The sequence below is a fragment of the Oculina patagonica genome, chromosome 13 (genome assembly GCF_052425735.1).
Source record: "Oculina patagonica isolate OP01 chromosome 13, crgOcupat, whole genome shotgun sequence".
Taxonomy (NCBI): Eukaryota; Metazoa; Cnidaria; class Anthozoa; order Scleractinia; family Oculinidae; genus Oculina; species Oculina patagonica.
Window position 1 is genome coordinate 21,807,424 of NC_135770.1, and position 13,799 is coordinate 21,821,222.

General features: G+C 38.1%; 1 protein-coding gene and 1 long non-coding RNA gene across 3 annotated transcripts; both read right to left on the bottom strand.

The window, feature by feature from the left end:
- Nucleotides 1–897: 897 nt before the first annotated feature.
- Nucleotides 898–10,478, bottom strand: LOC144636254 (uncharacterized). Of its 2 annotated transcripts, none has more exons than XM_078495415.1 (3): nucleotides 10,421–10,478; nucleotides 2,477–5,702; nucleotides 898–2,205 (listed from the first exon to the last, which is right to left on the bottom strand). In XM_078495415.1, coding segments are annotated over exons 2-3 (3,174 nt in total). In that variant the 5' UTR covers nucleotides 5,649–5,702; nucleotides 10,421–10,478; the 3' UTR covers nucleotides 898–2,203. The 2 variants fall into 2 exon arrangements, with proteins under 2 accessions (XP_078351541.1, XP_078351540.1); XM_078495414.1 differs by lacking the exon at nucleotides 10,421–10,478 and adding an exon at nucleotides 10,171–10,226.
- A 383-nt stretch (nucleotides 10,479–10,861) lies between these two features.
- On the bottom strand, nucleotides 10,862–11,560 carry LOC144636629 (uncharacterized). The gene is made up of 3 exons (XR_013567581.1): nucleotides 11,484–11,560; nucleotides 11,306–11,361; nucleotides 10,862–10,938 (listed from the first exon to the last, which is right to left on the bottom strand). It is a non-coding gene; the product is annotated as an uncharacterized LOC144636629 (long non-coding RNA).
- Between the last annotated feature and the right edge of the window lie 2,239 nt (nucleotides 11,561–13,799).

A 13,799-nucleotide genomic window follows, 5' to 3' on the forward strand; every position in this document is an offset into this window, starting at 1 on the left:
AGAAGAAACTGTCCACATTACATTTGTCATTAAAGTTATTTGTTCCTTGTAACATAGCAACAACAAAGCACGGGATCTTTCCTTACTAAAGGCTGGTTCTCATATGATCGCCCCGATCGCCTCTGTCGTTTGCAAAGTCTGAGGTGATTGGAGCAAGCAAACTTTTTGAAGCGACAGAAGCGACAGAGACGATCGGGACGATCATATGAGAACCAGGCTTAACGGTACATGCTTCCACAACCTAATGTTCCGACTTCTGTCCATAAAATCTTCACTCTGCCTCTGTAGAACAAGATATCTGAAATAATAAACTCACTTCGGAATTTTCCTTTGCTTTCCTTTCTGTAAGCGTTGTTGATTTGTTTAAATGTTTTTGTTTCAATGTCAGCTTGTTGGTTTTTTTTGTTCCCGTCATTTGCAGTTGCTTTGTTTTCAATGAATTGGTCAATAATTCATTTACGTCCATAACTAGATGCTGTCAACGACCTTACGTCAAGCACTGGAAAATCCTTAAGAAATTAAGATTATGTTTATAAAAATATGAACCAAAGATCTGATATACGTACCAGATATACGTTACAAAAACTGGTTCAATGCTGCTTATCCCTTATATTCAATACAAAGTCACTCTAGCAAAAGTCCTCAGTTCATGTCAGTGATGATTTGAATTAACATCAAAGTTCACAGTTCCAGATCGTGTGATAAAAACACAGTCCTGGGTTTCTTTCTTTACTTTGCTGTTTTAAGTTCTTGATTTTAACACTGACTCAGTGAAGTCTTGGTATTCTAAGACAAATCTTGATCATGACTTTTTGCCCTGGTAACTTCTGGGCAGAAGATGACTTTAAATGTGTCTCTTGCATGTCAAAGCTGATTTAACACAGTTTCACAGTTTCATTGGTCGGTTTTCTTCTCGTCAGTACTCTGAGATGAAATGCGCACAGGTTTCCTTTTTTTCACGGCCAGTTGTTGTGCAAAAACAGTCAGTGGAAACAGTGAGATATGTAGGCAAATGAGATGTCCATCAAAGCGAACTGATAATCCAAGAAACCAACGGAGGTGAGTTATCCACTTGCGATAATAAGTGCAACTTCAAAGCAGTAAGTGGCGATAAAGTATTAGCTATTATAAAAAGTCTTGAAAAATTGCTTGTCAAATTGATAGGAAACACCTAAGCTACACCTAAGCTACATTTTTAACAAAAAGGCTAGAAAACAGCCCTATTCTTGAGTATAAGACTCTTACTGAGTCTAATCACTGTAGTTTCCTTAGCTTATCCTTTCCTATATGTAATATTAGATTATAAAAATGCTTATAACTATTCATCATATGAATTGCTTAAGTTTCATTTGGAACGAAAAAGCGAAGGAGGCCTTACACGTGACTCTATAAGTCCATCATCTTTTAAGTCCTACTGTATCAAAAAACTGCGGTTACATTCATCTTATCTTCTCCAATATATCATTATAAATCTTAAAAATACTTATAACTATGTTGTCATATAAAAGGGTACTTGTAACTTAAGCTACATTTGGAACAAAAATGCGAAAAAGACAGCTTTATACTGAACTTAATACGTGCTTTTTTAGGTCTAGGCTTTTGGAAAACTTTTATCATAATAAAACTTTTATAATATTTTTAACAAGTAGAATATAGTTTTAAAAGAACCAATTGTGAGTGTTTATTTTAACTCTATAAAATTAAGATTTTCTGTTGTCTGCCGCTCATTTTTGGTTTTCTTAACTTGTTTTTCATTTGGCGTGAACATAGTGTAACAGTTCATTACTTCCTTTGTCATCAACGTGACACACGCATTGGTAACGTAATCAGTGCTACAAAAATCATGCTATAGATTGATTCGCGTCAATAAAACAAAACCATCGTGAAACAAATAATGTAACAAAAATTGCTACTACTATACACTCAACAATGTTCTAACGTATCATGAAAATCAAAGCAATATCTCTGAAATCAGTTTAGTATGAAAGGCTATCTTTTCTTTCACACCAAAAAAAATTCTAGCAGGAATTATCGAGAATAAGTGAGCAAGTCTTCAAAGTTACAAAATCACTGAATGTCGTGATGCAAAAGTGCTATACTACGGTGTTTCATTTTGGTCTTTAGGTATTTTTTGTAAAATCGTGGATGGACATTTTCAATCACTCGCTGGTCAACTTCCTCTCTCTGAACTTTACGATTCAGCTTCTGAAAACGAGAAAAGATATATATGTGAGATGGTACACTTGTCATGAGGAATTCGATCCTAACAAAGTAATGCATACACACAATTTGTAACTGAGATTCTGCATTAAAGGGGCAAGGAGCATGAATTCCACAATAGTAAAGGACATTGTATTTGAGATTCTTACATTCAGACTCAGATAATAAAACGAATTTGTTTAACAGACGACTTAGCATAAGATGGTCAAGAAGATGAACACTGTTTTCATAACGTTGCGGAACATATTCTACTTACAGTGCTGTTGATTTCTTATTTTTCCAACGTCTAGCTTGACGTCATCACCAAAGAGCGTAAACGGAGCCCAGTGCTTTTCGAGGCTGAACTTCTCTGTCTCTCGCACAACATTGATAGCACGATGAAGAGCTAAACTGGCGCTTTTCCCATCTATCAGACCTTGGTAGAAGCATTCCATGAACTTCACACTCGACTCGTCATTAACGGCCCAGATTGACGCCAGAACAGAACGAGCACCAGCAGCCAGGAAAGCCCTTGCAATTCCAATAACACCATCAGGGGTAATCGCTCCTTTTGCAGTATTTGAAGAACTAAGCACGACAAGCTTGGCTCGCAGCTGAAGAGCTAGCACATCCTCCATGTTCAACATGTAGTCCTCTTCTTCAGGCAAGTTAGAGGTCCGTGAGGTGTTTGGGGCCAAGACAATTTCACCAGTTTTCTTTCTTGTGTGCGCTGCGATGTGCACCAAGGACACGGAGGCAATTCTCTTCAGTACTTCCTCTTTAGTTGCATCTCTTCCGATAAGAGGAGTGGTGTTCAACATCTTGGCTATCATCCGGACTTCCTGTTGAGCACCAATCAGCTGCGATAATCTGGCCTTCCCGGTCTGGTCCATAATTTCCTCCACATACGGGTCTCCAACAAGCAGCGCCCCACTCGTACTGTGATGGTCCTCGGGACAAGTTGCGATCATGTGTAAACTTGTCAGCGACGGAACGATGCGGATCCTGGTCGATTCACAGAGGAACTTTCTAGCTGGACTCATAAATGCATGATAAGGAGCCAAGCATAGTGCACCATCTGGGACAATGATCAATTCATCACCTTGATTGGCTTGAAGGGCTTCGACAATGGGGCTAAGTACGAGGTTGTACAAACTCCGTTGATGTTCTCCTGGCTCGTCCAGTGAACGATTTTCACATTTGAAAGCGAATCTGATTTCTTTGGAAGCTTTCTTCACCAGCGAGGGGATTTCGTCGGTGTTCCGTTTTTCATAATGAATTTCTTTTCCCTTGATTAGCCATAAATTTATCCTCTCTTTTTCAAGTGCCACAAAGAGTACTGGTGTAGTCAAACCACTTATTATGCGAGACATCTTCTCCATGGGATCAGGTAGTTCAGAATGAAGCCATCCAGAGCCATACTGCAACTCCAGGAGTTCCTTTAAGACCTGCCCTCGCCCTTGTTCAGCTTCATACAAAGCCTCGTCAGCCTTTTTAAGTCTTAGCAGAGTTCTCCACAACCCGGTGTACGCATTTTTGCACTTCTTACGGAAGCTTATCTTCCACGAAAACTCGGACCCAAGAGAAGCTCTCAAGTTGCTGAAGATCTCCAGACTGGATCGATAATAACCCAGCGCCTCGTCAAAAGAATCCATGCGTTCATTAGCACGACCGAGAGCAAACAACGTAAATCCCTCTCTATATTTGTCTCCAACCTCTTTGGCAATGCTTAGATCTTGGTTGTGGTATTCAATGGCGGGTGTACAATCACCAAGGCTTCTGTGAACAAGGCCAAGATTTCCAGCGGCACGGCCTTCGGCTGCCCTGTCACCGACTTCTTTGGCAATGCTAAGTTCTTTCTCGTGGGATTCGATGGATCTTTCACAATTACCGATACTTCTGTAGGCAATGCCAAGATTTCCCCAACCACGTCCCTCTCCAGCCCTGTTCCCGACTTGCTTGGCAATGGCAATATCTTGCTTGTGGTAGTCCATGGCTCGTTTAAACTCGCGGATGCCTTTGTGAGCATCGCCAAGATTTCCATAGGCACGTCCTTCCTCAGCCCTGTCACCGATTTCTCTGGCAATGTCAAGGTCTTTTGTATTGTTTTCTATGGCCTGCTTGAAATCACCAATACTTGTGTAATCTTCGCCAAGATTTCCATAGGCACGTCCTTCCTCGGCCCTGTCCCCGACCTCTTTGGCAATGCTAAGCTCTTTCTGATGGTATTCTATGGCTTGTTTGAATTCACTGAGACTTCTGCAAGCATCGCCAAGATTTCCATAGGCACGCCCCTCCTCGGCCCTGTCCCCGAATTCTTTGGCAATGCTAAGATCTTTCTTGTGGTATTCAAGGTTTTTAAATCCCGACACTTTTAAACAACTCCAGATTTCCAAGGCACGTCCTTCTTCAGCTCTGTCCCCGATTTCTTTGGCAATGCTGAGATCTTTCTCGTGGTACTCCATGGCTTGTTTAAAATCACCGAGACCAAAGTGAGCACGACCAAGATTTCCATAAGCACGTCCTTCACCAGTCTTGTTCCCGACTTCTTTAGCAATGGCAAGATATCGCTTTTGGTACTCAATGGCTTGTTTCAAATGACCAAGTCCTCTGGAAGCATCGCCAAGATTTCCGTAGGCACGACCCTCATCCGCCCTGTCACCGATTTGTTTGGCAGTGGTGAGGTATTGCCATTGAAAGTCAGTGGCTTGCTTAAAATTTCCAAGACAACTGAACGCATCGCCAATTTTTCCATAGGCACGGCCTTTTACTGAACTGTCTCCGATTTCTTTTGCAATAATGAGACCTTGCTTGTGATATTCAATGGCTTGATTAAAATCACCAAGGCTTATATAGGCGTCGCCAAGATTTCCATAGGCGCGTCCTTCGCTTGCCCTGTCACCGACATCCTTGGCAATACTAAGATCTTGCTTGTGGTACTCGATGGCTTGCTTTAAATCGCCAAGGCCCTTGTAAGCAAGTCCAAGATTTCGACAGGCACTTCCTTCCTTAGCTTTGTCTCCGATGTCTTTAGCGATGTGTAGATCTTGCTTGTGGCAGTCAACGGCTTGTTTGAAATCACCGAGACTTCGGTAATCTTCTCCAAGATTTCGATAGGCACATCCTTCTTCAGCCTTGTCCCCGATTTCTTGGGCAAGGCTTAGAGCTTGCCTATGGTAGTCGCTGGCTTGTCTGAACTCACCAAGTCTTCTGTAAGCATCGCCAACATCTTTACAGGCGCTTTGTTCCTGAGGCTTGTTCCCGAGTTCTGTGACAACGCTAAGATGTCGCTTGTAGTAGTCAACGGCTTGCCTGAAGTCACCGAGATTTCTGTAAGCGTCGCCAAGGTTTCCATAGGCAAGTCCTTCCTCGGCCCTGTCTCCGGCTTCTTTGGCAATGTTAAGGCGTTGCTCAAGGCTCGCTATAATTTCTGGATTCGTTTCTTCCATTTTCGATGAATGTATCGCAATACAGACTCTTCTTTCTCTTACTCAAGCGCACACCTAGAAGACGAGAAACAATATAGAATATCTTTGATCTTGGGCGAGGTTGATTGAAAACTGCCGCCAAAGGGTACTATTCCAAATCCCACTTGTATACTGGCAAACATGTCAGATCCCCTTTCTTCTGTTTTTTTGTAAGCCCACGTGTAGACGAATAAAAAGGTAAAGTGACTCAAGTAGCAAAAGTGCTGACAAAACCGTGTTATTAGATAATGTGGATTTGTGAAAGCAGTTACAAAAGTGTTCTGTGGGACTAAGGGACTATAATGTTTGACAAAGAAGCAGCGAGCTCCAGAGCGATGATCAATTGGACACACACAAATGAGCGCATTAAGGCAAAGCCTACTTCATATTCGTTAAGCTGCCGTTGATCGGGTCTATTTCCTTACAGTTGAGAATTGCGGATGAAGAAAACAAAGATTGGTTGTACGGGAAAATTCAGCTGGGCTATGATAGCAGGCAAACAAGACAATGCTATGTATCACTATTGATATGAATCCAAATATTGGAAGAGATGTGGAGAACAACGGATAGGTAATGGTCCGATGTTTAACTGTTTATGCGATTTCTGTTTGGACATGAATGTCCTTATTATACCCACACAATGATATCAACAAACACGCGGGTTGACTGCAGATGGACACAGTCAATTTCACATGATATAATGGAACAAATGTTTCATATTGACAGAGAGTCAGAGCACTGACGAGGACTCTAGAGCTCGAAAAAAATATAAGATGCCAGAGAAAGCGCACCACTTGGCTGAGGGAGAGGTAAAAAAAAAGCATTAAAGCAAACCGTAGAAAAGTAGAGACTCGCTTTAGCGAATAGAGAAAAAAAAGACATTAAAATGAAAGTTAGAGGAAGAAAGATCTTAGCGAGTGACCAAAAGAGTAGAAAAGCATACAAAATGGAATGGAAAAAAACAAGTACACTGACCCTGTTAAATAATACAATAGAAAAAAGTAGAGCCTATTTAAAAATAGGCATGGAATATAGTTTTTGGAGGAAAACTAAAACAGAGATCAGAGGATAAAGGACGAGATAACGGCAGAACTGCTGAAGGCTGACATTTGCTTCACAACAACAAGCGAAAGGAACTTATAAAAGACATCTGTAGATAATAAAACTGGCTACACTGAAAGAAGGCTCTTCGTGAAACCACCCTGAGAAGAGGAGATTCAAAGAAGGCAAGAACTGGCGGGGCAAGATGATTTAAATAATCCACAATGGGATTGATAACAGACAACGCCATAAGACACAAACTCGATTTAGATCAGAGCAAGTCTTCAGTCTCCGTACATCCTGGAGCAAATGAATAGATGACAAAAATAATAGTCCATGGCGGCAAGCATCTCTTTACATAAATTTCTTGTATTTCGGGACTGAGAGGTTTGAAACAGAACACAGAGACAGCCTCTTTGGGTTCATGAGCAGTATAGAGTCCCAAAGAAGATCATCAATGTTGTAAAGTCATTGCGACGCTAAATGTGTGTGGGGTCTTAAAATGAAGAAAAGGTTTAAACAAGGTTGCAAAATGCCAGGATTTCATTCCCGGCCTTCTCGTCGAAGATTGGGAGATAAGAGGCACCTTTAGGCACGTTGGTAAAGGAACTGTACTGAGATGAATCTGTACATCTAAACTTAAAGATCTTGATTAGACTGATGATGTGGTATTACTGTCATCAACACAACAGTCCATACATTAAAAACCATCAGGCAACGGGCTAGCAGAGAATGACAGGTGACAGTTGTTTGAATGCGTGTGGGAAAATGCAAAGTTATGCGAGTAAACACAGCGAGTAACGAAAGTGTTACTGTAAAGGGTCAAGTGGGTGCACGACATATAGTGGTTCACGCACTTGTAAACAACAATCTGAAAGCAAGAAGGGCGTTTATGAATTAATCAAGGTTTGGAATAGAAGCAGAATTGAAGCAAAGATTTTTTTACGCAGGGCATTGATCAAATCAGTCTCCACGTGTATAGTTGTTGTGTGACGCACAGTGAGTAACAGAGGAAGGAACACAATGAGAAACTCCGCTTGGCGAGAAAAGAGAGACGACAAGATGCCAACACAGTTACAGCCTCTCAGTACTGAATTCAGATGTCTAGTCAGCCGGATTTCTCTCCCGTCGGCTCTGCCCGGCGTTTTTTCGTGGTTCTTTGGGGGGAAGAAGGGGGAGGCGAAAAAAGGGGAACTTCAAATCATGCAACACGTTTCAATTTTTACACCTAGCCAAACCAGTCCTGTTTTTTTAATCATTTTATTAATTGTTGGGAGGAGTTTGTTTCCCAATTGCGATAATGCATATAAAATAAAACGTTCTTTTGCCCCCATTCCTTCAAGTCACTAAATATTAAATCATATCGGCTAAGAATCTCTTTCAATTTTAAAGATCCTGCATGTACTATCTGTTTTGTGTTGCTCGATAGACTCGATAGCCATCGTTTTCGACATTGACGTTTTGTTTTACTTAACGTTTTTTTTAACTGCATGTGTCAAAGTTGTATTAGCCCATTTGTCAAATATTATTATTATTTTATAATTATGCTTTGTAGCGTCAATGAGGACAAATTATACACTGCAGTTCGACTGAAAAAACTTTGCATGAAAGTTAGATATTTCGACTAACAACAAAAATTACAGAACATTTATCGGCAGCTTTTCGCATTCTAACAAAAATCAAATGTAATTATAAAATTTCATGTTTTCAGGGAACAATAGGTTTGAATTTTCATTTTTCGTGATACATTTAAATAAGTTTTTTCTTTGAGCTTTCATAAAACTCTCCAGGTTTAAAATTTCAGTTTTCGTGCTTCATTATTTTATTTCAGTTTTCATGCGACATTTATAAGATTTTTTAGATTTTCAGTTTGCATGAAACATGTTGATCCAAAATTTTTCAGTTTTTGGCCTTTGGGCGTTGCCTTTTATTTTTCGGTTTCATTAGTTCTAAGACCACTGGCAGGAGTGAAAAATATATCGAATTCTGTCACGGACAAAATATCAAGATAAACTTCTACTGAAATACGAAAAACTGTAAATGAAAAAAGTCTTTAGTCCCATTTCATAAGCAGCCATTAAAAAAGTTGATCGTAAAGTTTTTCGCTGAAAATCTCCAAAAAATTAGAAGTTTACGTCTAAAATTCAGTCAAGTGCGAACCTTAATTCAAATTCGAACGAAGAAATTCGCAACAAAATTAAAAACAAACAAACAAACAAAACAAAAACTACACAAAAGTATAGTAGACACAATAATATAGTAGACACAATAATATTTTTAGGTAGTGCATTTAAACATTTTAGATTTTAGATGATATATTTTTAAATTCTTATAGATTCTGTTTTAGTTTTTCTTTTATCTGTTATTTCAGTGGAACATCTGTAAACTAGCTATTCTAAGCTAAGCATGTTTCCCAATTTAAATAAAGTATTGTATTGTATTGTATGTCTCCACAAAGAATATAGATAAATGATCTGCCTTTTAATTCCAAAAATAAGCTCTTGAGATGTTTGTTAGTTTGCGGAGCCCTGGGCTTAATTTTGCGGATTTCAACAATCTTTCGAAGTTATTCGGCGTCTTTGAAAATTTTAGGTGCGTATAGAAACTGACTCCATTGTAAATCTCTATAAAAAACGGTATGAAACACAAAATTAACTGTACCGTTTTCAAATGGACATACTTCATAAAATGTCAAACAAGCTTTAAAGGCGGGCAATACGAGGCTTGTATAAATCATAGAAAACTTAATCGCTCTTTTTTAACCGTTCTTTTCGTCATACCGGCTACGCGATTGCCGGTGGAAAATCGCACTTTTCAAGACGACATCCTTTCATCGAGACAAATGAATTGGCTAGTACAAATGTATCTCAAACGAATACCCGTCGTAATTTAAACCAATATAGGATTTCTTAAATAGTTGAAAATAAATTTTAACAAGAAGCATCCAGCAACACTGGGCGCGTGCTCATAACAAGTATTGAAAATTCGTTTCCTGAAACTACAAAAGTTAGTTTGGCCATCCGAACAAAATCAGTCATTCGTTTCCCCTCGTCCCACCGCACAATGTTTTGAAAAAAGTAAAAAAAAAAGAATCCCCGATTGATTGTCTGCCCTCTATTCGCGCGTGCTTCAAAATTTTTACTCCTTTAATACATGTAAAAGTGACTTTGGCGTCTTAATTTTCCACGCAAACATCTTCAAAGACTTTCTAAAATGACAAGGTCTCGTTAAAATTTAGTGCTGGGAAGCTATGATCTTGGCTCCCACTTATCGACCCTTATCGAATTGTTTATTACTTTTTATTTTTCCTCGTTGTCTGACTAGCTGACCGACCTACTTTCGGGGAGAAGGTAAAAGCCGATGGAAACCGAAACATTTTATTTGGATAGCCTTTGTAGAAGTAAGAATGTAATAATTTTTTTCGCAAAAATTTTGAAAGTGACAGTAAATTGCAAATACTTACTGTTTCTGATCCAAAATAAGGCTTCTGAGAGTCTCTGAGTTTAACGGTAAAACAACCTATCAACATGAAAACAGAATAAGATCAAAGGGGGTGGCCTCACTTTACATGTAACTTAACCAACAAGAAAAAACTAAGAAAACTGCTATCTAAAATTATTTTTTCTCAATCAACAGTGATATATGCAAACTTGAAGGAAATCAGTTAAATGATCGCAAAAGGTTGAAAGTGACATTCAATTGTAAATACTTACTGTTTCTGATCCAAAAGAAGGCTTTTTGGAATCTCTGAGGTTAACAGTAAAACACAACCTATCAACAAGAAAAAAATTGAAACTAATTAAATGTTACTCAATGAAATATTAAACCTACCCGAAGTAACACTGTGAATACGTGACAAAAGCCCCGAACACTGTTGCAACGAAATTTCCGTCTTGTAAAGTACTCAAAGCAAACTCGAAATAGAATCAATTAAAAAAATGCCTGGCCTCTTTTTACATAGGGTTAAACCAATATAAAATTGCTTAAACGTGAGTTCGCGTTGCTTAAATTGATAAATTCCAACAAGAATAATGATCTTACAGAACCGTGGACATAACGGTAAGCTCATAGCTTACATTTAAAATTACGTTTCCTCAAACTACAGCCACAACATGCAGAATTAAAAAAAAAATAATGTATAGGGCAAAAAGATAAAGTCAGTTGTAAATACTTACTGTTTCCGATCCAAAATAAGGTTTCTTGGAATCTCTGAGGTCAACAGTAAAACAACCTTTCACAAGAAAAATTTAAAAATAAATGTTATTCAATAAAATATTAAACCCAAAGCAAACTCTAAACAGTAAGGAATGGAAAGGGTGTTGCCCCTTCCTACATACATTCAAATCATTTTGGAATAACTATATCATACATTTAAACAACAGTGGGGCTTTGTCCGCCTTCTTTACGTGGCTTTAAACCAATGCAAAATTGCTTAAGGGTTTTAAACAAGAAACGTCTAGCAAATCTGGACACAAGTATACTGCTGCTATTGAAAATTGCGTTCCTTAAATTTACACTACAGCAATTCACAGAATTAAAGAAAAAATAAGTTATCGCTGAAAAGGTTGAAGGTGACAGAGTCATTTGCAATTACTTACTGTTTCTGGTCCAAAATAAGGCTTCTGGAAGTCTCTAAGTTCAACGGTAGAACAATCTATTAATTAACGTGAAAAATCAGTGTGTTTGCTCGTAACAAACAAGAAATAAAGGCGGGACAATCGAGAAATGATAGTTTGAATCTAAGAACATTGTACCAAAACGTGAGTTACTACTTACATAGTCAAAGGACGATCAGCAAATTTTGCAAAGAACTTGTATCAAACTGTAGTGAGAGACGAACAACTCAAACAACCAACAACAAGTGGTGACGAGTTATGGCAACTCTTTCAATTTATAGAGATTGGTTTTAAATTTCAGTTTCCATCTAACGGTTGGATTTTTGGATTTTCAGCTGGTCGTGATGTGGCATTTCGGGTCTAGATTTCAGTTTTTATGCATCATTTTGGTCTTGATTTTGGCATTTTTTGTGCTAGATAGTCATTTTCCAATTTGTGGTCAATTTTGGATTTCAACATTTCAGTTTTAATGCAAACGATTAATTTTCTAGACTTAACGGCGTCATTCTGAAAAATTTCGGCTCAAGATTTAATTTTTCATGTGCAAATTGTGGATATTAAAATTTACGCAACGGTTAGCTTTACAGATTTTCCGTTTTCATGTAACAGTTTAGCAGTCGAGTTTAATCTTTTTATATCACATTTTGGATTAAAATTTGAGTTTTTATGTAATCAAATCGTTAGCTTTTTAGATTTTCCGTTATTTGCTTTTTCGGTTTTCCGTCTTCGTGCAAACATTTTGGTTTCAGATTTTCATTTTTCACGTGGCAGTTCAGATTTAGATTAAGATTTCGATTTTCGACATTTGGAGATTCCCCTTTGGATATTCTGGCACGGAACTTGTAGAAAAAGCACCATCTTATAAAGCTGGGGTGAATTGTCGAGTGCTGTCGAAGAAAATATACGAGAAACTTTAAAATAAACAAGTAAAAATATGAGCTTGAAATACCGGGAAACAATGACCGAAAAATGGAGTCAGTTAGTCGATATCACAATGCAGTTGTGTCGTTATGTCGTCCTGTCGAAAATGAAAGCTCGAGGTTTTCTAAAAATAATGCTACAACTTTTTAATCTTGATAAAAGAAACAGTTAGTGGAATAGTGGACAATTCGCAAATGTGCAATTAACCACAAGAAAGTGCGTCCAAATATAGACCTAAAAGTTTACAAAAATACAGTACCGGAAGTTGCTATAATCTTTTCTCAAGAAAGTCGAATTCTTGGTCTCAAAGTGATAGGAAAATCCATGCGCATGAGTTTCCAATGAAACATGCGAGAAAAAAAATCCACGTATTCAAGCAACCATGCACTATTTTATTTACTTTGTATGGGGAATCAACTGTAGTTTTATGCTTTTTCAATAAAAAGCTTACTATTAATTTAACTTTTAGTGAACTTGTGAAAACAAAATTTTGCCATGTAAACAAAACAAATGTTACTGCGTTACTACTGGTTGCGCAGGGGACTGGGGCGAGTTTCAAATCTTAAGTAATCGATAATCTGACACCACCACATGAAAGATCACGGTGAGATTGGTCATTTGACCAAGTTTGATGCTTTCAAGATGAACAGAAACGAAGTTATGGACTTTGAAACATGGTTAAAAATCCATACAAACGTCTCTAATTGTAAGCCAGCGTCCCCCAAAACCATATAATCTCTTAAAATTTTTATCAATTTTGTGACAGCTGTAAAATCCTGCCAAAGACCCATTATTTGAAAGAAACTAAGATGAAAAACACTATGTTTGCCCATTTTTAAGAGTATCACAAAAATCATAAAAAATTTAAGAGTTTATATGGTTTTGGGGGACGCTGTCTCAAAATAAGAGACGTTTGTATGAATTTTTAACCATGTTTCAAGACCCATAACTTCGTCTCTGTTCATCCTAAAAGCGTCAAACTTGGTCAAATGACCAATCTCGCCAAGTTCTTTTATGTGATGGAGTCAGATTATCGATTACATAAAATTAAAAACTCGCCCCAGTCCCCTACGCAACCTCGGAATTGGTTTTAAATTTCAGTTTCCGTTTAACGGGTGGGTTTTCAGATTTTCAGCTAGTCCTGATGTGACATTTATGATCTACATTTTAGTTTTATGCAACGGTTAGCTTTTTTAATTTTTTTTCGACTTCCTGCAACATTTTGGTTTTCTTTTTTCAATTTTCATGTGGCAATTCAGATTTAGATTAAGATTTCAGTTCTTGTCATTTGGCGGTTTCCCTTTGGGTGTTTTGGTACAGAACTTGTCGAAAGAGTACAAACCTAAATGTGCGATCAAAATACACAAATTCTAAATTCTGATACTGATAAAAAAATAAAAAACTGAAGGACCGGAAGTCTGTCCATTCCTCTTCACCGGAAGTCGAGTTGTTGGCCTCATGGTACAGGTATCCATGCATTTCAAGGCATCTTTCACGATTCCGAAACATTTTGAACCATTTGACGAAGATTGTCCAAGATGACGAGGAACATGCC

Bases quoted from the DNA above. Each gene is read 5' to 3' on its own strand.
- LOC144636254 (XM_078495415.1), bottom strand. From the start codon at position 5,648: ATGGAAGAAACGAATCCAGAAATTATAGCGAGCCTTGAGCAACGCCTT.